Source organism: Engraulis encrasicolus, unplaced genomic scaffold (genome assembly GCF_034702125.1).
Source record: "Engraulis encrasicolus isolate BLACKSEA-1 unplaced genomic scaffold, IST_EnEncr_1.0 scaffold_29_np1212, whole genome shotgun sequence".
Classification (NCBI taxonomy): Eukaryota; Metazoa; Chordata; class Actinopteri; order Clupeiformes; family Engraulidae; genus Engraulis; species Engraulis encrasicolus.
In genome coordinates, this window is record NW_026945588.1 from 1,599,897 (window position 1) to 1,623,108 (window position 23,212).

Consider the following 23,212-nt stretch of genomic DNA (forward strand, 5'->3'; position numbering starts at 1 on the left):
TTGGATTGTGTTATTAGATATGAATCAATACAGTTGGATTATTAAATATCTGATTAAAGAGCGATGTGTTACAACTTTAATCCCCGCATGATATGAAAAAATATTGAATGCACTAAGTGTAATGTAACGTCATTGTATGTCATTGTATGTCCAAAACAAATTTCCTTCGGGACCATTAAAAGAATCTTGAATCTTGAATCTTGAATTTATTATTATGAACAAAATAGTACAAATGACCACTTCAGTATTATTGTTTTGATTTGATCATTAGATATGAATACAACAGGATTATTACACATCAGATTCTGAGCAACGCAGGGTTACAACTAATTACTTATACGATATGATGCAATAAAAACATGAATAAATGTGTGAATTGCCTGTAGTTCCAGAGAGTAATAGGCCTATATAAAGATGTGTCATACTTCAAATTACCTCTCCAGTATGATATGAATAAATCCATACACCTCGGAATCACAGTGACATTGTTAAGTTATTGCTATATGATTTAGTATTCAATAAAGAACTTAGTTTATTAAATGTGTGAACTGACTGTAGTTACAGAGAGTAATATGTGAACACGCCTGTTACAGACTTTTTGTTATTTTTTGAAAACTGTGTGTACTTAATCTATGAAAAGGAAAAGATCAATATCCCTTATGGATTGGAACAAACTATAAAACAGGCTGTCGTAAGAAAACATCTGGTCTTTCAACATCTCTTGAGGATCAACACTAAAGCAATGAAGCACGCTGAGGGGTCCATGCAAAGGGGCGTTACCCTCATAGATTATGGAAAATGTCAAAATAAAGCAGAGTGAAGAAATCAGCAGAATTATCATTTGATGAAAGCAAAAGCAAATAATTAAAAAAACAAATAAAACAAAAGTCCCAAAACCCCACTCCCTTCATTGTCTTCATGATCCGTAAAGCAGACAGACGATCTTATATAGCTCTATTTTTTAAACAAACTTGTGAACTGTGCATCGCCTCAGCATTATTTACTTACAAAACTTTTATTTACACTGTCACTAATTACAAACTGTTGTTATTTCTGCACTGTTGCATGTTAAATGGCTTCCTCGGGCCTGTCAGAGTGTCTCAATCTCTCAGCCTCTTTTAGTCATAATGGGATGTCTGCAAGTTCTTTATTGTGAGCAGCTGCTCAATTACGTATCTCAGTGAGGCCATTACTGTCTATTGTGTTGTACTCCAGACTGTCTATTGTCATACTCCTGAGCTAAAGACTTCTCTATCCTTCATGCTCTTTAGATTCATTAGTGATTTCTTTTCATAGACACCACGGCACGTGTGTTGTCATTGCTGTTCTACTCCATGTTAAATGTTTTCTTCAGGCCTCTCAGTGCATCTTCTTTTGTGAGCCTCTTCCACTCATCTGGGATGTCTGCAGGTTCTGCCTTGAAAGCTTCAGCCTGTTCCTTGTTGAACTCCTTCATCACATATTTCCAGTAGTCTGAGGCCTCACTGCTGGCATCTCCTGCTATGTCCCAGTCTGGGTAGATCTCTCTGTACTGCTTATAGGGGTGCCATTCTCCTTTTGTTCTAAAATTCTTAAATTTGCAATCACTGATCACTAAAGTTGTGCATATCTCTATCACTAGTTTATTGGAATCAACCCACGAATAGCGTCCAAGACCTTCAGGTCTGTGCATGCTGGACTCGTGTTTTGTATGGGACCTACATCCTGCATTACAGGGTGTCTCACAGAAGGGACACTGGTGTCCACATCCACTGACATAGTAGAAGAGCTGATCATGGGGTTTAGAGGGCAGCTGCTCAATTCTGACAATGATATCTTTATGACTAATTCGTCGTTCGTAGTCCTGAGTTAAAGACTCCTCCATATCCTTGATGAACTCTTTGAGGTTGGAGGTAAACTGGTCCATATCAGCACTAAGGAGAATAAGGAGAAACAGAAATTTGTTGTAGGCGTCTCTTGGGATTGTCAGCTGATCCTGAAGGGCAGAGCAGAATTGATGTATAAAATCCTTTATGCCCCTTCCTGCCGCCCCTGCAGGGCTGGATATGGCATGATTTATTTTGCTCACAATATCAGAGAGGAGCTGTTTCTGTAATTGAGGCAGCCGGCCACTTGTAAACATTCTCTGGATGGTGTGTTGCTTTATTGAGTCCTTCACAAATGCCTCATATGATGTTGTGTATTTCTTGTACTTCTCGAAAGAATGTTCCTCAAGGAGCTGTTTTAAAACTGCAAACTGGAAGTTAGTCTGTGTGTTGTAGATCACTTCCCCATCACCTGTCTTTATTTCGTTTGCTATTGCCTGGCCGAGGTGTTTAGAAACATAGTACTGAACTGCAGGCCTCACACAGGTCTCTGCAAATTGTTTGGCTTTATTGAAACAATGAGTGTTATTATTAAACACTGCTTTGAAGCTTTCAAGAAATTTGTCCCTAAACGGCTTTAAATGCTCATCATGGGCTTTCTGGAACTCACTTGCTGCAAAACCCATGACATGAATCTTCAGATAAGCTTCACACACATCAGACATCCTGGGCCAGGCTATTTTGTCATCAATACATTTTAAAATCTCTTTAATGTATGTGTCATTGTAATCTGTATTGTCTCTCTTCATATTTTCAATTCGATCATTAACTAGAGTGCGACATGTTGTAATTATGTCATTACACATCTCTTGTTTTGCTTGATGATTGCTGTCGTTGCTTTTTTCAGGATGTGCCATCTTCTGCAATAATCTGTCGTACATTGTGATGTTTCTTTTCAGAGTAAACTTCCCCTGTCCACTTTTTTTCAGATCAACCTTGCTGAGCATTTCAGAGATGCATCCACTCTTTGCACTTAAATTCTCCTTCAGTAGATATAAAGCATTGTGGTGAATGTCTGCCTTTTGTAATTTTGGAATCTCTGACTTGATCTCATTCCATATGTTTTCAAATTCTTGGTTGAGGTCAAGCTCAGACAAATCAGTGTTTCTTTCCCTACATTGTTTAATGAGCTGAAAGACATCTCTCTCAATGGCTTCAGGTGTAGACACATACTCTTGTACTGCAGGCATCACACATCCTTCACTGAATTGTTTAGCTTTCTTCAAAAATTGGTCTTCTTCGTGAAAACGAGCTAAGAATGAGTCAAGAAATGTGTCTCTAGACCGTTTTAAATGCTCTTGCGGATCATTGTTGGACCTGAACTCGTCATGGGCTTTCTGAAAGTCACGTGCTGCAAAGCCGATGACGTGAATTTTAAGATAAGTTTCACACTCATCAGAAATCTTGTCCCTGGTTATTTTGTCATCAATACATTTGCAAAGCTCTTTGATGTATGTGTCACTGTAATCTATGTTGTCTCTCTTCATGGCATCAGTGTGATCTTTTACCAGATTGCGGCATTCAGTTATCATGTCATTACAGATATCTTGTTTGTTTTGAAGGAAATGTGTTTTATCAGCATATCTAATGGCACTAAGGATTCTTTTTCCTCTGTCATCCCAGCTTGAAAACCAGTCTTCTTTAACTGTAAACTTCCCCTGTCCACTAGTTTTCAGATTGATCTGGCTGAGTATTTCAGAGACACGTCCACTCTTTGCACTCAAATTTTCCATCACTAGATAAAAAGCATTCTGATGAACATCTGTCTGTTGTAAAGGAATAGTTGACAGCTCAGACATGCTCTTTGTCCACATTTTGTCAAATTCCCCCCTTAGCTCATCCTCAGGTAAGTCAGTGCCTCTTTCTTTACATTGTTTAATGAGCTCTAAGACCTTTCTCTCAATTGTCTCGGTTTGCTTGTCCTTGATTGTGTTCACCTTTTCCATACCTTTTCTGATTTCAACAGCTTGCTCTAAAGATTGTCTCACAGAATGCTCTGTCTGTTGTCTGATATTTTTGGCACTGGTACAAAATTCCTGTCTGTATTTCTCCACTAAATGGACCTTGTTGTCATTTTGCTTAAAGTACTGCTGAAGGTTGTCCTGAATCTTCTGCTGTTCTCCATCTAATTTGACTGAGGCCTCATGCAACATGTCCCTGAGTGTAGTCTGTAATTGACTGATTTGGACATTCTTTTTAGTCACTCCAAAATTGGATATCACCGTTGTCTTGGCAATGAGCCATTTGTTCATCTCTGATTGGAATGCCCACTCCCACTTGTTGTAGTGAGTGTATAAATCCAAGTAGGCATCAGCCACCAAACTGTTTCTAAAGTTGAAGATGAAGTTTTCAAATTTTACGGACTTCCACAAACTGTCAGTCAATTCCTTAAACTCTTCTGCATTTCTGTGGCGCATTTCCTTGTCAGATTTAAAGAGACCAATTAAATTCTCCCTAAGTTCATACACAGCTTCACTGTAGCCAGTATTCACTGGGGCCATTGGGGGAGTTCCATGCCAAAGTCCAGGGATGTAGTAACTGTCTTTGTCAGGATCATATTTCATCACATCAGTGAACTTTGTGTTGGCTTCTTTTTTCTCCATCTTAGCTGCTGCCTGAGTCATCTCATTGAGCTGCTCCACCAGCTTATTCCGATCTCTCATGTTTTTGTCATGAGCAGACATGTCTGACACATTCTGATGCACAAACAGACATATGGGCTTCTTCCCAACCTCCTTCATCCTCAGAAAGGCATGGACCGCAATCTGTAGAACATCTTTCATCTCTTGGTTGTTCTCCATGGCAACATTGATCATGGTGATGTCACTGAGCCCTATCACCAGGGTAGCAAGTTCGTTGTCGTGTTCATAGCTTGTGTCCAATGCTGCCAGCTCAGCTGATTTTAGACCCTCTGTGTCTATGACCATGATGAAGTCAGAGTTTAGCGCCGGTCTGAGTTCCTCAGAGACCTCCATCAGCAGCATGAAGGCTCCTCTGGTGCATCGTCCACTGCTGACAGCAAACTGCACCCCAAACATGGTGTTGAGAAGGGTGGACTTCCCAGTGCTCTGCACCCCCAGCACAGTCAACACCAGGATCCTGCTCTTGGTGTCCACCAGCTGATGCAGCTCAGTCAGGACCGCTGATATCCACTTCATTGGGATGTTTGAAGCATCTCCATCCACCAGCTCCACTGGAAATCCATCCAGAAGCATCTGAGCACACAGACCAGGAAAATTCTGGACTCGTTGTCTCGCTAGGTCATCTTGTGGAAGGGAGCAAGCACACTCATAAACCTGTCCAAGCTCTCTGAAAAAGTGCTCAGGACCCAACGAGCAGTTCGAGATATGCTCGTCTAACTTTTTGATTTGCTCCTTGTTCTGTGGATTTTCACTACAACAGTCTTTGTACTGCTGTCGCAGTGTGGACAGGTTTTGTCTGGTGAGGGTGTCTAGCTTCATCTTCAGCCATGTCAGGAAATACAGGCGCTCTTTTCTTGGTTGTGAGATTCCAGTAATAAACTTAGCCATTACTTCTGATAAAGCTCTCTGGTGCTGTTTTTCTCTCAGTTCCAATTCTTTTGTATTGAGTGAACTCCTGTAATCTTCTAATTCTTGCTCTCTATTGGCCTTCCTCATTACGCATCTCTCTTTCTCCAACCAGCTGATTTCCTTCCAGATGGCTCCATGCAAAGGCAGCTGCTCCTCCTTAAACTCCACAACATTCTTCACCATTGCACTGATTCCTTCAGCATTTTGTCTGGCATTCCTGCATTCACTGGAGTTCTCATCTACTAAAATCTGTTGAGCTGTATAGGGCAAGTTTAACATGTTGGTTTTCACAAAATTACTTTCAACAAAGTCCTTTACAAGAAGTCGCAAGATTTCGACAAATTCAGACTCATTTCGCTTTTTTCTGACGATCACATGTTCCTCTTTGACATTGTGTTGTCTGCAAGTCTCCTTGAGTTTATCCACAATATCCTCCCTCTGAGAGCTGGTGACCAGGAACAGCTCTGCTTTTTTCTCTGTGTTGGTGAATGCACTCAGGTCGTCACCCTCCAGATCATCACTGAAGATGAAAACAGCTGCTGAGGTCTGACACAGGAATGACACCTGAGTTTCAAACGACTTGCTGTCTCCTCTCAGGTTAGCTATGTTCACTGGCTGTGTGAATATGTCAATGTTTTTATTCCCAGAGGGCAGATACCAGCTGACTTCAACCAATCCATTTGATATCTTCCTGGGCACATCACCACATGGCATGTCATGATGGATGAATGCTTCACTGTGTTGAGAAGAATTGCTGAGCAATCTGTTCAGAGTTTGAGATTTAGGCAAGCTGCTCTTTCCTACCCTAACAAAAGACACCATGGGGATTTCCAGTTCAACTATCCTGCCTTCTACAAATGCCCCTTCACCTGAATGAGGTTTGTAGTTTTTAACTATATCTCTCATGGCCCACAGCATCAGTGTACTCTTCTTTGTGTCACAGTTTGGCAGTAGTAAAGGAACAGCAAACTGACACACAGACATTTTGGAGACCATTTCCTGCTGGAGGAAAGGATCTGCGCAGTGGAAAAGGGCAGTGATCACATCTAAAGGATTCATAGCGTCACTGTCAACATTATCCTCTCTAAAATCACAACTATGCATTGCTTGGTTTTGTGAACACTGGGTGTTTCTTGCCTTTAAATTGGACATTATGAGTTTCTTTAAGAAAGTCAATGGCAGCTGGTGTAGACCTTGTGGTGGTGTATCAGACAGTGTGTAACTGTTGATCTCCAGGACTGAGCTGAGAGTGAGCTTTCCTCCCTGCTGATCCTCTAGGCCCAATTCAGACAGCAGCTCAGAGAGGGTGATTCCTGTGGAGACATAGTAGAGTGGTGGCTATAAGAATGCTCATTTGGTCGGTTTGATAAAGACATGATCATTTCAAAATATGTCACTGATTCTTCAGAATGGCCCTCAAGTAGCATACGACCAAAAACATGCGTACGTCGTAAGAGTAGGAAAGATGCTATCGTACAACAGATCTGAGATGGCGTACGCTGTTCTCAAGATGAATTTGAGATGACTATGATGGCCAACTTGAGCAGCAGTTGTTGCACAACAAATCATTATCGTAAATAAACAGCCTAGATAATAACAAAACAGTTTTATATTTTATACTTTGGCTATAAACCACCTCCTTTTCCTGTTTGAACAACAGGGGTTTGACAAAATTATGGAAACACCTGTCATTTTGCATCCACAGCCATTTTGTATCTGTCATTTTGCATCCAAAGTTAATCCTGTTGGATGTGGTTGCAAACATCGCTCTAGATACATCACAAAGACTTGCTGTCTCGGTCAAAGATGCACCAAGAATTTCTCCTTCCGTCATCTAAGACAAGCATGTAAGAGTCCTCAACGAAGCTCATAATATGCACAATGAAAAGTGAATTCAGCATCAGTATTGATAACGAAAATCCTTGTCTAATTGATAGTAGGTAAGATTTGAAATATCTTTTAAGTATTGCCTTGAAAATATAAGCCTTAATCACAATTCAGTGAAAACTTTTTTAACACTCTCGTCTGGAAGTTTGTTGAAGACTTTTACGGGCTTGTCTCATATGACGGAAGTAACGTTGGCGCAGCTTTAGCAGCAGAGAAGCTATTCAGCTTGTGTTGATAATACTAAACTCCTGGACTATTTCCAAACTTCCAAATGCTTCGTTTCGTGAGTACAGACCATATTTGTGCTACTGCAGAAGTTTGGTGTCATGACATGTTATTTTTGTGGGGAAAGTTTGGAGACGGTGCCCAGTATCCATATGCGCTTGAGTCAAGCTAACCGGAATAAACATCGAATAACACGGCAACTCTGTTGATGTAAGTCTGCGGCAGAAAACACTTCGGGTGTAAAGGTGGATGGGTGTCACGGTTCAAATGGCATTAGGGTGATTCTACTCCGAACCATCGCTTTAAGGGTTGCCCAATACAGGACAATAACCCACTACACCCCACCTCAGCTACCTCACCCCCTGGAATAGCTTCTGTGAACTGCTCTACTTTTGCATTTTTATTCTTTATTGAACGGAGGGACTTCTATCATGGATAATAATTAGAACTACTTTGGTTCTCTATTAGAACCAAAGTATTAGAACTAGAATTAGAACTACTAAAGTACTCTACTCTACTCTACTCTACTAACATCATATCCAATGCAACATCCGAGAGCATTTGCATTGTAGGCTATTATAACACTGAAATAACGGCAAGTGATTGCAAATCATATCCAATGCCAATATCAGAGAGCATTTACATTGTAAGCATCCTCTTGCTTGCATATTGCTAGTTGGAAAGCAATTATCTCACTGTCGTTACAGGCCTAGTGGATAATAGTAATGGGACTGGAACATTAGTGATATGGGGATGTCGGGGCGAACCTATTTAGGGACAGAACATTCCCGTCCGTATGTTTACTGATGTCTGTTGTCAGAAGCAAAAATGTGCGTAAACCGTTTGTCTGCCTTCAGAGTCACTGGATTTACATACAACTGGACTATTGTTTCTTGCAGTGTGATCCATGGATTCCTATTCGGCAGTTCGCAAGAAGCATCCTGTCAGTTCAGTCCTGATTCTGCACCTGTTGAGAGAGTAGGCCTTCTGGCCGCTGAAGCAAGCGCTACACCTAAAAAAAAACATTGGGTACAGAAATATTGCAAAGAGCTATATTCTTCTCTGTGCCTCGGCTTGGCTGACAAGACCTTTGTTATGACAGCTCTGAAGTATGGAATGTTTTTGAGTGTGCTTTTGCTGAAACCCAACCGATTACTTAGATCTTTTATATTGACCCCAGCAGTTAACATTGGCTGTGTGTTTCGTTAAAACGCTTAAAATAAGTTAACTCCGTAATGCTGCGGCATTTCTCAGATTGTCTCGTCATTAGACACATTGGCCCTCATTTATCAAACTTGCGTAGAAACCATCGCAGAAATGAGCGCAGATCTCGTCGTACGACGAAGCTCACGTGAGATTTACTAAACATGTGTACCTCTCCAATCCCATCGTAAGAGCGAGCGGCTGTTGATAAATCCAGCGTCTGAAAACCATCGTAATTAGAATAATCACACCTTCTCTAAAACGGCAGGAAGGAGACCACACCCCTAAGTTTGCGACATGGAGAGGCGCAAACCGGCTAAAACATCCAAGTTTCTGGTTGATTGACAGCTTGACATTAGGCTTTACGCGAGGTAGACAACAAAATAACACGTGGAAATAATCAACAGCAGTAGTCAACAGTGTTTCGGTTCTCAATATGTAAGGGGTAGAGATTGATTTCCAAATAGCCTACTTACAATGAATTGTTTGATTGACTACAGTAGACATAATGAAGATATTTTTTATATCTATATTATTATATTAAATAATATATATATATTTTAAATATGATGATAAACCTTATTGTAAACGAGGTCAAGAAAGGGTTCCTACGTGAAACTGGCAAACAAACAGTGCCCAAACCATTTGTTGGGGATAGGAGAGTACATGTCCAGTGCGCTGTCCTTCTCGCGCTCACGTGCGCCCTGCTTCTCTCCTGCGCTCCAGTCCTTCGAGGTGACAGCCCTAGCTTTCGCCATCTAAATGGACAACTATAAAGTGTTATCGGACACACACGTTTCAGCCTGAACTCCCAGCTGTTAAAAAGAAAAGACGTCGGTCCATTGATTCCACGACTGAAGGCACATTCCAATACTCGGCTGTATATTGCACAATTATTCACACATCACGTCAAATCACAAATTAGAAGTCTCTTGCATTTGTTGACCTATGCCAAATTAATGCAGCGCTACCAGGAAGTTTTGCACCAATTCAAACAGGTAGAAGTTGGCTTATAGCCAAAATATACAATGTAAAAACATTTTGTAATTATGTAGGTCACATATTTATGATAATGAGATGTTGCGCTGCAACTGCTGCTCAAGTTGGTGATCATAGTCATCTCAAGTCCAATTTGAAAACGGCGTACACCGTCTGAGAGCAGTCGTAGGATTTCATCTTTCCTGCGCTTACGATGAGATTTGATAAATGCCAAGTGGTCGTAGAAAAAGAACTTACGCACGACGTACGTACGATTCTCGTCGTACGCTGCTTTGATAAATGAGGGCCATTATGTGNAAGGGGAAATCGATGGNGAAACTTTCATTTTACGCCGGAACTATCCTTTAACCTCTTAAGCTTCAGGGCTATTTTTGAGGGTTTTTTTCCTACAATGTCTACTTAAATGGTTCCTGTGTCTGCATACTTTGACCTATCATGAAGTGGTACCATTTGAAAGTAGAGACTCTGTAGAATCCACAGGAAGTGACGGGAAGATTTTGTGATGTACTGCCAAGGACTTACAGGGGTTAGAACATCTTTTTTTCTGAAATGCGGTCATGAAGACCCCCTGGCAATTACTACATTTCAGCAGTACAGCTGATACATTTGGCCTTAAAACACATTGAAGACTTATTCACAGATCTACTGAAGCTGTCGAAGGGGAACTTGCTACAGCTACATATGACCTTTCTCAAGACAATTATGTGTGTATACACATTTGTTTTACCAAGTGTCTTTTTGTATTTTTTAGTTAGTCAAAATGCACCCCCCATATAATGTCTTACTGTACAAGAACCTTTTGAGCTAGAAGCCGTATCATAGTCACATATGAAAGCATACCCCTTGAGGTGTTATACAGTCATCTGCCATGGTTGGATATGCCTTTTGGGTAGTATTACAGAGATGTTGCTGTACAGTACTGTACTGTACTGTACACTATGTACAGTAAATAACATGGGAAGAAAGGGGTATTGTATAAGTTAAAAGTCATTGGACCCGGTACAGGGCCCTCCGAAGCTTAAGAGGATAAGGCAATCACCAAGAGAAACACTACATTTGTTTTACCATAAACTACCATACTATCTACTATACTGTATACTACTGGCAAATGAAACAAGTTTTCAATGCATTTACATTTGCCGATAGACCTCAAAGCACTTAAAATGATCCGCTTGTCTATGGACTAGGTTCATTGTGAAACACTGTTTAACATTGTTACAGCCTCTAAGACATAAAAGACAGGCACAAGATTATTATAACGTCTTATTCATTAATGGTGCTTGCTAAACAAATGCAGTGATGATGTAATGTATGCCTATTTTCATTGATTGAATGGGGTGCTGCTGAAAATAAACATGTTTCTGAAATGGGCATAGAAAGCTTGGTAAGTTTCTCAATGTCTTCAGAGCATTCAGCAGACTTGAAAATAATGCTAAAAATGTTCAATGCCTTAAATGGTGTTGCTCAATTTAACATCTCTGACATGCTCTCTTTTTGTATCCCTGAGAAGAAATTTGATGGAGTTGCTTTCGAAATGTGCACACCCAAGACCAACCTCTTCACCCTTGTCAACTCACCCGCTCATGAACCCAACTCACCCTCACCCTCACCCTACTAGACCTTTCCGACCATGTATACTCTCCACACATCATACCCAAATCTGTTTCAACCCCTACTGAACTTCTTGTAACCCGCTCTGGCAGGTGACTCGCCTAGGTGGTCATTGGTTTCTTCCGAATTGAAGATTTTTTTCCCCCTATATTGTGTTCCTTTCAGGGGGCACATTTACAGTATGTTCTCTGATCCTTGCGATTCCTGTGAATTTCATGTCATTTTAGTATATTATTGTTACTCAGCACACTGTGACTATAACTATTGTCATTATTACTCTTCTTTTTAACCCCTTAAGACACGGCATTATAAATAAGCTGTTACCAGTATGGCCATGACCAAGTCGTAATGTATTACTAAAGGCCCCTTGCACTATCATAGTATTGTAGTGCTATAGTAGTTAACTTCCAATGTCTATTACAGCGTGCCACAGGAGGTACGGCGCGCATTAAGGGGTTAATCAACCTACTATATTTCTTTTTTTCCCTTTATTTCTTTTTTTCCCCAATATTGCTGTCAATCGTAAAGCACATTAGTAGTAGTAGTAGTAGTAGTAGTTGTAGTGTTACCTGTACTCATGTCAGTAGAAGCAGGCTGGCTCTTTCCTCCATGTTGGAGCTCAGTGTAGACTCTAACAGTGTAGTCAGTTCCTGGTTGCAGGAGTGTGATGTCAGTGCTGCAGGACTCAGTAGACATGAACTTTGGCGCAGTCCCTCGACTCCGGTAAGAGACCAGGAAGCCGTGTGCAGTCTTCTGCATCTCAGTAGGCACCTGCCAGACAATTCTAGCAGTTGATGCAGTGATGAAGTTCACAGAAAGGTGTTCTGGGACTGGAATCTCTGAAACAATAGAATGAATACATGTACATTTCCTCACAATAACTCAACTCAACTGATTTATCTGTTTGTCATACTGTATTTTAGTAGACTTGTCGAAATGGCCACAACCACATTAACACTGAGAGAGTAGGACCACATGCACTCATTAGAGATTTACATTGAATACTATTCATCATCCCTCAAGGCAAGTCAAGGTCAAGTTTAGCTGAGTTAGTTTAGTTGTAACAGCCCATTTAATAGGGAGAGGCAATGTGAACAAGAGGGATACTACAATCCACTACGTGTGAGTTACCTGTAAAAGGAGATGAAATAGGCAAATACAACTAATAACATGACTTCACATGGGCAACAGTAATCCCAAGCATTATCACAAAATCCATGCAGCAAAAGCATTGTGTTGACTCTTTTTTTACTGTAACCGTGAACCCAGGCTAAACAAATACAAACAAGGATGCTTTATTGTCATTATACAAAGTGCGATGGTATTTTAAGCCTCCCTGAGACACACACAGACATTGATTAAACACCATCCTGCAAGTGTGTGTTCAGTATTGTGCTTTGCTTAAGAGGCTGATTCTTCTCTCTGTTGGTTCTGGCTGATGATGACCTGCAGCGCCTGCAAGCCAGAGGGCTGCAGTGTGAGCCGTTGGAAGCCAGGGTGTGAGTTGTTTTTATTGTTTTTTTTGTAGCCTATATCTGTTTAGGCAGCGGGAGTTGTAAATGGAGGCTTAAGAACTGTAATATAGTAATACTGTGATTACTTCCACCTTCAGGGTTGGGCTGGGACCAGCATCAGCATCAAGATCAAGCATCAAGAAGCATCAGGATACCAAAACAGGTTGGACGATTCCTTGAGGGCCTCTTCCTACATGACTGTGCACCAGTACACAAAGCAAGGTCCATAAAGATCACAGAGTCTTGTGTGTGCCTGAACAAAGTCCTGACCTGAACACCTGAACCTGAACCACCGACCGACTTGATTTGACTTGACTTGACCTTTGGGATGAATTAGAGCGGACAATGAGCCAGGCCTTCTCGACCAACATCAGCGTGTGACCTCACCAATGTGCTTTTTGATGAAGGGTCTATAACACAGTTCCTCAACCTTGTGGACAGCCTTCCGATGATTAGTTGAATAATAGCAAATATTCTCTATTCTATTGCATTTAAACCGTCTCTGGTAATAGTAGTAGTGGTAGTAGCAGCCTTTATTGTTCCGAAGTGGAAATTGAGGTGCAAAAGGTGCACCAATATCATATTCGGGCAGCCGTGACCTAGTGGTTAGAGAGTTGGTCTTTCAATCTAGGGGTTGCCAGTTTGAATCCCCCCTGACCTCTCCCTACATCTCCATCCATGGCTGAAGTGCCCTTGAGCAAGGCACCTAACCCCACATTGCTCCAGGGACTGTAACCAATGCCCTGAAAAATAATAGTTGTAAGTCGCTTTGAATAAAATGAAAACGTCAGCTAAGTGCAATGTAATGTAATGTAATGTAATATTGAACTCTTTGCTTAGGAATGGGATGGCAAGTATAACGCCTCCCCTCAGTCCCAGCACTTTAATAAGCAGGTGAAAGTGTTTTCTTGGTGACCCAGCCATTGTCCGAATCTGATGCAGGGGTGACATTATTCCTTTCAGTTCATGGGTGAAAGACTTTTTTTGGGGGGGGGGCTCAGATGTCAGGTGGAGTAACGGCATTTAATGCCCATAAACGAATTAGTAATTGGTGGTTGATATGCTGCAATAAATACGCTTCTCATGTACACGTAGTCCACTAAATACAAACAAACAAACAAAATTCATACAATAGTGGCACTGGTTGTGTGCTGCTGCTGAAACGTTTCTGACCCTCATACGTATGTGAGACCCCCTTACAAAAAATACCATGTTTTTTATGTAGTAGACATGGTTCTACCATGGTATGTCATGGTCACTCTAAGGCCGTTTACCATGTCTAATTTATAGCCCTACCCTACCCCAACGCCTTCCCCTTGCCCGTCGTGCTTTCAAAAGAAGTTGTAAGGTGTAGGTCTTGAAGCGCAACCCCTACGAATTGCGACACCCCTTCAACAATCACGGAATGACACTCAGCTGTCACTAATTCTGTGCATTAAGTTGACATTAATATAGTTTTTTTTTATCATGTGTGTTTCACAGAAACAATGACCATGACACATTGTTAACTTAGTACAATGCAACAATTATTACAACTGTATAGCCGTAAATAACAGGCGAAAATACTTATATATTTTTGCTTTTGTTGATGCTGCCATTTTTAAAAGGGGTCATTTCACGTGAAATCACACACTCTGGATCCCGACTGACACAGATTTCAATTATTGTTGGAAAATAGGCTAGATTCTGAGGTCCTGAAATATAATGCATTGTCTTACAGCAAGTTGTTCAGGTATTCATTTGTGTTTGCAGGAAATTCTACAATATTTGGTTATGATTAAAAACATTAAAATAAATGTGTCTTGTTGGTGGGCACTCAAACCATTGAGTAGGCCCAATGACCCCATGTGACAATCATGAGATGCGGATATTGAGTAATTGCCCATTCTTTTTAGGAGAGCCTACAGAGGTCATCAAACATTGTTGTGAGACAAGCTGAAAGCTGTCATGTGATGTTTGATTAACTGATTGCTTATTTTCTGAATAAGTCTGAAGTCCATACCAAACTCCTTGAAGTATCATTCTTTCTACACAGGATACAGTGATGTCACTCAGAAGCGAAACTATTTGACTTAATCCTTTTAGGAGGCCAGGAGTAGGTGACAATGGGCAAACGACTAACATTGGATTTCAATCTTTTCAGAGCCAAGGACCCTCAAATATGTCAAAAGAATGTGCTGTTGTATGTGTATTGCTTGATTAAAATTACAGAACTCAGGAAGTCCACAGATGAGGTCATGAAGACCTAGAGTGATGAAATCAAGGCCCACCTGGAAATGAAGACAGCAACTTACAATCGACACAGATTAGGCATATTCTGGGTTAACTAACAAATCACGTAATTGCTTACACATAACCACACCCATACACCCACAAACCATAAATACCAACAGATAGGGATATTCAAGCAGGTCCTAATTTTTGTTATCGGTCAGGGCGAGAGAAGGTTAGGATCTCCGGAACGTTCCGTAATGCTTTCGCTGTGATTGTCATTTTTATGTAGTAGACTCTGCAGTTCTGGAAAGCTGTAGTGTTTACTGTGTATGGGCCATTGCTGGTATTCTGGATATTACCAGTGGTGGTTATTTTGTTATTTGGTAATTTTAGAAAATAAATAGATTAATTTGGCTTTTGGAGTTTTTGATTCCTTTGACTCGGATTTTGAACATGCAAGAAGTAGAGACCAAGACGGTAAACTTCAACAACTTGGTAACGGCCGACGTGATTCGAGCAAAAGGAATTAAAAATATATTTTTTCTTTTGAAGAACATTTTACTTTTCACAATAGGATTTACATTTTTTCTTTCCTGGAGGATATCGCAGTCGGGTGACAACAACGAAATCATGGCCACACAACCAGGTAAGCAGAAACCAGTTAAATCAAATTCTGCGATTGGCTATTCCAAATTGTGTGTTGCTACTCTGTTGCATATGCCTCCTTGTATTTGACGGCGACAGCATCATTAGGCCTATTTGTTTGTTTGGTATTGTCTTTGACTGTATTACGTGTTGTGGTTTGCACATAGTCTAAGTTGGGAATGAGGGCTTTATCAGGTGTAAGGTAATTGAGGAGCTTGGTGCTTCCCCGTGGGAGGATTGGGTTCGAAATAGCCCATCTAACTATGTAACAAGTAATTGCGGACATCAAGGTTTCCCCATCTGTTAAAAATCGAAGAGATCTGGGATCTGCGAATCTCAACTAGACAAGAACCTTGGAGGTTAGACAGAAGGTTGTTGAAATATCTGCCCTGAAAGAACGGTTGAATGTGAACGGAACTTTTTGCGGTCCAGATGGTCGTCAGTTGTGAATTTGGTCGAGTTGAGAGTGAGGGGCTTTTATCGGAAGTCAGAGGGCAGTTCGGTGTTTCCCCCTTGAAGATTAAATATCTGAAAGGTAAATTTGGTAATAGCGGTCATCGAGGCTTCCTCAATCCGGTAAAAACAGAAGGGGTCGAGTAATCTCAACTGGAGGAGAACCTGGGGTTCAAAGGAAGTAAGTGAGGTCTGGATCGGAGAGGTCTGGGACCTCTGGAGGGTCTGGGACCCTCCCAAAGTAGTTACTGATACGCATCAGGGAGATCCGCGCGCTGTTGAGCTTGGAGTTCAACGAATAGGCCTATTGTTTTATTATTTTGATTTGTTTTCTTTTGGTTAGGTTTCACTCTGGTAATTATTGATATCAGGACTGAGCTGTGAACCTTAGTGTGTGGACCGGGTACCCGTGTGTATGTGAGAGCGTGTTTGCACGAGTGTTTGAGAAGTGAGTAACGTACTAGCGAGTACGAAATGAGTGGTCATTCTGCTGAAGGCAGGATGTATGGAGGAAATGTATTGAATTTGGAGTCAGAATTACGAGAGAAGGATAAAATGAGGTGGATCACTGTTTCGGAACAGTGGGAGGAGATATTGAGAGCGTTGCTTGGCCATTCATTGGAGAAACAAAGAGATGGAATCTGTTTAATCTGTGAGCAATTAATGTCACAGGATACGCACTTTGTGTTTACTAACATGTAGACTACATAGGTGGTCTGTGTTTGTCTGCCATTGTATGTCAATGGGCCCTATATGTGTCTGAAGAATGTGTGACTACTGGCCAGTTGTTTGTTTGTGTGTGTGTTTGTTTGGACTTTTGAGAGTGCATGTGTAAAGGTCGAATACGAACATGAGAAGGATATTTTTTTTCACGTAAAGGCCCAACCAAGACAGTTGGAATATATCCGGTGGAGAAAAAGAACAGAGTGGATGAATAGGCTATAAGCCGTTTAGTTTTACTGACATGAATTCGATCCTGGAAAAAATGCCTTCACCCGTCGAAAGGGGTGCACCGTGGTTGTCCAAATTGATGAAAGCTAGGCTATATGTCACAAAAGATAACGATTAGCGATTGGCGCGCAGCTGTTATGTAGGCCTAAACAAACAAGCGCGTGGGAATTACAGATAGTGGAAACAGACGCAAGAACGAGCCTTTTGCCAGATTCATACCCATTTGCGTTATACGCAGCTGACATAGGCACTGCAATGCGTAAACGTCACCCAGTGCCCGATGGAGCAAAAAGTAAGAAATTTTGGACAGACATAGCCGGAAACCATCCAAGCTCTGACAAGCTGCAAACTGCTATGTTCAGAATGGCCATTCTAGAAGCAATCCCAAAGCCGGTACGAGAAACGATGTTAAATGATCCAAATTTGCCCTATAGTACTACCGAATACTGGGAACGCCATCTCAAGCACCACATGAAACAGTATAGTGCAAAACGTGAGGAAGAGAAACTAAGCACTGATACAGCACATGCACAACTAGTTAAGTTGCAATTAGCTGAGTCCAAAAGAGCGACGGAATCGAAACACTATTGATACAACTCATGTTACAACACAGCAGTCACACATTCTTCATCCAAGCCTGAAGTTGGTCCAATTTCATTAAGGGGTTAGGGACAACGTGGTGGGATTCAGAGGACGGGGAACAGGGAGTAGCGATGCCCAAGGTAGGGTCATGTATGGGGGGTGTTTTGCTTATAGTGGGACCGGGCACTGAGTGAGAGACTGCCAGTGGAATGCCTACACAACACGGAGGGCACTGCACCTACTTCAAAGCTGAAACCAGAGAAAAAAACAAGCACAAGCACACCAAGCGCACACTGGAGCCGGAGCAAGCCTATCCCATGGACAATACGCAAAGGGGATTTGGGACCTAGAGCTCACAAAGGAGAAGGGTTGGGGGACCCCTTCTGGCCTATGAAAAATTGAAAGACTATGTCAACATTGTTTGGTAACACTACTGCTTAACTCACAGCAGAAGTGACGCCCTTGGGTGCCATTTATACACCCATATCCCTTTTATCTGACCCCTACCACGTAACATTGATTAAGATGAAAACATACGCACAGGCGTGTTTAACACTAGAACTACCACGGAGGGGTCAATTGACCTTTTTACCTAAAAGCCCCACAAGAGGGTCATTTGACCCCTTGGACCCCCTGTGGACACTCCTTTTGTTGTGGAAATGTGGCTGTTAGCAGCTCACAGCTGTCACTTGAGACACAGAGTGTGTGTGTGTGTGTGTGTGTGTGTGTGTGTGTGTGTGTGTGTGTGTGTGTGTGTGTGTGTGTGTGTGTGTGTGTGTGTGTGTGTGTGTGTGTGTGTGTGTGTGTGTGTGTGTGTGTGTGTGTGTGTGTGTGTGTGGATCATTTCCAATGCCTGTTGAGTGCTGTATCTCTGCATCTCTGTTCCATGGAGAGGAGCTTCTTTCACCACAAAATTCTTGAGGGAAGTGAAGCAGTAGTCCACATGCACTGGTATTTATCCATCTAACAATTGCCAGGTTACATTCACATGAGTCGTTATGGTCACATGGCATGGGAGATTCACACGTTACAGTTTTTCTCGATTGGTTTGGCTAATTTCTCGAAACTGAGATGACATTCTCAAAACAACACGGACAAATCCCCAAACTAACTTGCAATTTCCCAAAACAGAATGGCATTTTTCATTGCTTTCATCAGATATCAAATGCTTTGTACATGTCTCAAATGTTTAGTATATCTCTGCAGATGGATATGTACAAATGCCTTTCAGTTGACACATTCAGCATACATTTAGCACATTTTCCAAAATAAATTGACCTTGCTTATCTAAACGAATTAGACAATTCTCAGTCTAATGGTTGCCCTCTCCAAAACACGTCAGCATTATTTCATTGTGTAAGTCATCATATTCAAAGTGGTCTACGCAATTCCCAAAACAGTCAAGGACATCATATTTTAAGAATTTCATTACATAGTAAATTCATGACAGTGTTCAGCAGGTCAGATGGTATTGTAACTTTACTAGTTAGTAGAAAATAATTTTACAACCGTGTATACTACAGTTTCCTCTGTTATTTGGCTAATTTCATGACACTTTTTCAAACGACATTCTGTTTTGAACAATTGCTAGTTGCTTTGGCATTTGTCCATGTTATTTTGAGAATGTTATCTCTGTTTTGAGAAATGAGCCAAACCCATGAGAAACCTGTGATATATGGGCATTACTTTCTGTATATGAATTTACAGTAAAGAAAGTCACTGATAAATGTCCTTGGTAAATTATCTGTGTTGTCAAACTTCAATGGTTTCACTCACTTTTTCATTTTTATACATTTTTATACGAAATCTAGCCAAATCTTAGCTGAACGTAGATAAAACACCTAACCATTTTGACTGACAGTGCTTACACAATGGCAAAGGGACAATGTATTTTGGGGGTACTGATGATATATGTGGGGAAGAAATTTAGTTTTGACACATGGGTAAACTGTTTTTGGGGTGATATGAGCGAGTGATGAGGATCCATGTAGTTATGCTGAACCATCCAGTTTATTTTGACAGAAGGACTAAATGAATGCAAATGAGCCAAAGCAATTGAGAACGATCTATGCCATTTTGATGGTACTGACTATTTATATGTGAGACGGTTTAGTGCTGATGCAAGAATGAGGTGTTTTGGGAGGTATATGACATTTTGCTAGTTATCTGAACTGTTGTGCAGAAGTGTAAGAATGTTTGGCCAAATGACCCAATGGTTATAGGAATGTCATCTCAGTTTCAAGAAATGAGCCAAACCAATCGAGAAAAACTGTAATTCAACCATTATCTGGTTGCAGTCATATGATTCGTCATGATCACATGGGACATTCACACGTTCATTGATGACTTATATGAAGAAAATGTGCTGAGATGTTTTCAGGACAACCATTACACTGAGAATCAACCAATTGGGATAAATCAGCAAGGTACATTCATTTGAAAATTCTACTAAATGTAAGCTGATTGTGTTAACTGTAGGATACTTGTACATAGCCATCTGCAAGGATGTACTAAATGATTGAGACATGTACAAAAGCATTGAAATTTGATGAAAGCAATGATAAATGCCATTCTGTTGTGAGGAACTGCAAATTAGTTTTGGGATTTGTTCATGTTTTGAGAATGACATCTCAGTTTCAAGAAATGAGCCAAAACAATGTAGAGAAACTGTAACACACTCTCCGCCAAACTGTGCTATCTGTCTTTGCTGCTGATATCTTCATGCAAGTTGCTATTTACCTGTGGTGATTTTGGAGGCTGACAGCCCTTGAGAAGAAGCTGTCTGTCCCTCTGTCTTGGCTGTTAGCACTGTAAGGTGTGACCCCCTCACCCCTCACACGGCCCCTAACAGCCTCATTACCATAACAAAATGAGTGATTAGTGTATTAGGTAAAAGCCACCGGGTCAAATGACCCCTCTCTGGTACTTCTAGGTAGGCAGAAAAATCCTGGTAGTTCTAGTGTTAAGACAGTTATTGGGAATCAGTGGGACTGTTTACCCTACATCTACATTGGGCAAGAAGGGGTGTCTGCTGGGGTTGAATTATACACATTGCATTATAAGCTACACATAGTCTACCCAACACCACGCGAAAGTTTATATAAGAGTACACAATACTGACTGAACAAACATAATTAGCTAAAAACACGATGGCCTTCCCAATACTCTCTGTACATTGATTTGACTGATGATTTTTTTTTATTGTTTGTTCTATTTGTCACAACAGGAATAGGCCTACTCCTTAGACCTATGGATATTTTGAGGTTTTTATTTTTATTTTTTTTTATTATTAAGATTTTTACGATTACCGTTCAGACATTAGCTGCGCGGTGTACCTGGTTACACAATTGTTGTGGGTTCTTCTGAAACAACACGGCGTGTTATTTCAGAAGAAAGGGGGAGATAGGCATATTAGGCCTAGGCCTACATGTGCGACCGTGACACTGGACTCGACTTAAGACAGACGAGATTTGAGAAAAGACTGCAGTACACCACACATCACATACATAGCCTAGGAAATAACGACGGATAACAAAGGTTGTTTGAAAAACACATTGTTGAGTGTTGGAGGTTGGTAAAGATTGAAAGCGGTTTATGCGGCAATGAGGTAACAAGGCCATGGTTTTACAGGGGTTCACTATGGAAAAGGTAAAGAACGTTTGGCAGCAGTGCAAGCTTCTCACAAGGACATCGGAAATCAAGGATTTTTTTTCCACAGCGAACGTGCAATATGGAAAGGATTTGGAGAGAGCACGAAAGGGCGTCTTCGGAAAAGACGTTGATGCGAGTGGCCATTTGGAAATAACTGATGGACTGGTTGGGAGCCGTACGGCCAAAAAACTGATGGTTGGTAGAGGACATGAATGGGAGACCGTTGTCTCTGGGCTGGTAAAATAACTTTGGCAGAAGGTCTGTGGTTTGAAAAAAACAGTTGCAATGAACTTGGACATATTGGTGGATTGTGGAATGCATACCCATAAGGATTTGGACCAAACGCCAAAGAGCAAATTGGTAAGGTTGGTATAGGCTACATACAATTATGAGCTGGGTCAACACTCTGACTCATGGTGCTGAGGTCAGTAAGAAACTAGGCAAACAGTAAGCCCTGGACCAACGCTAGGTTCGAACATGAAGATTTCGCACGTTGCAATGTAAACCATATTACGATAAACTAACTACTTTGATGTCAGATTTCTCCACACAGGTTGCAGATGGAAGAGGAACCAACGAGACAGGAGACAAGGAATTGAAATTGGCTCCTTCCAAAAGCTAGTGAGCGCAGTAGACCGAACCGAGTTGAGCGAATTACACACAATATTCACCTTGAGGGAAAGGCGCACAGGGTTACATTGAAACAAGCTTGCGGAAGCGCAGAAAATGGGGAAAGGCATAAGCCTGCAGCTTAATGCATGCGGGGCACTACTATCACTAACACCACTAATACTAACCCTACTAACGTTAACATGTTTCCTTTTACATTGTGGTATTTGATGATGCTTTATAATGAAACGGGATCCTACAGGAGACGCCACCATTCAACGTGACAATAAGAAACTGCCATATAACAACACCTCAAGGAACTGGTAGTGGAAAAGGGGGTCCCAAATGTTGCGGAAATTGGTGGTATTGAATGGAGAATTTTCAGTTTTAGGTTTTGTTATAGCAGGAGGATCAGCTGTGGAGGATTTTGTTTTAAATTATTATTATTATTAATTATTTAATATGTCTTTTACAGTTTTCATTTGTTTAACCCTTTACATTTTTCCACAGCCTTCGGCAATAGGAACTCACTGTGGTCTTGCTGTAATGACAAATTGGGTGATGAGCAGATGATATGTATTCTCTTTGCACTAGGTTTCTGAGGCGAGCAACTTAGGTTGCAGAAATGGACAAGGGAAGTTGACCAAGGAAAGATATGTGGTCATGTTGGTTACAGAGTCTAACACTGAGGTCTAACAAATTTGATGAGGTCATATTAATTATGACCTCACGAAAGGGACTGTTGGAAAATAGGCTAGATTCTGAGGTCCTGAAATATAATGCATTGTCTTACAGCAAGTTGTTCAGGTATTCATTTGTGTTTGCAGGAAATTCTACAATATTTGGTTATGATTAAAAACATTAAAATAAATGTGTCTTGTTGGTGGGCACTCAAACCATTGAGTAGGCCCAATGACCCCATGTGACAATCATGAGATGCGGATATTGAGTAATTGCCCATTCTTTTTAGGAGAGCCTACAGAGGTCATCAAACATTGTTGTGAGACAAGCTGAAAGCTGTCATGTGATGTTTGATTAACTGATTGCTTATTTTCTGAATAAGTCTGAAGTCCATACCAAACTCCTTGAAGTATCATTCTTTCTACACAGGATACAGTGATGTCACTCAGAAGCGAAACTATTTGACTTAATCCTTTTAGGAGGCCAGGAGTAGGTGACAATGGGCAAACGACTAACATTGGATTTCAATCTTTTCAGAGCCAAGGACCCTCAAATATGTCAAAAGAATGTG

The 23,212-nt window shown here is 41.1% G+C and overlaps 1 protein-coding gene across 1 annotated transcript in view; it reads right to left on the reverse strand.

Annotated features, from left to right (window-relative positions):
- Nucleotides 1-241: 241 nt before the first annotated feature.
- LOC134443249 (interferon-induced very large GTPase 1-like) overlaps nucleotides 242-23,212 on the reverse strand; it is a 70,601-nt gene continuing 47,630 nt past the window's right edge. The window contains exons 6-8 of the mRNA XM_063193127.1: nucleotides 11,911-12,180; nucleotides 3,061-6,729; nucleotides 242-2,334 (exon numbers count right to left, since the gene is read on the reverse strand). Coding sequence (XP_063049197.1) covers nucleotides 1,328-2,334; nucleotides 3,061-6,729; nucleotides 11,911-12,180 — 4,946 coding nt within the window. The 3' untranslated portion in view covers nucleotides 242-1,327. The remainder of the gene's footprint in view (nucleotides 2,335-3,060; nucleotides 6,730-11,910; nucleotides 12,181-23,212) is intronic.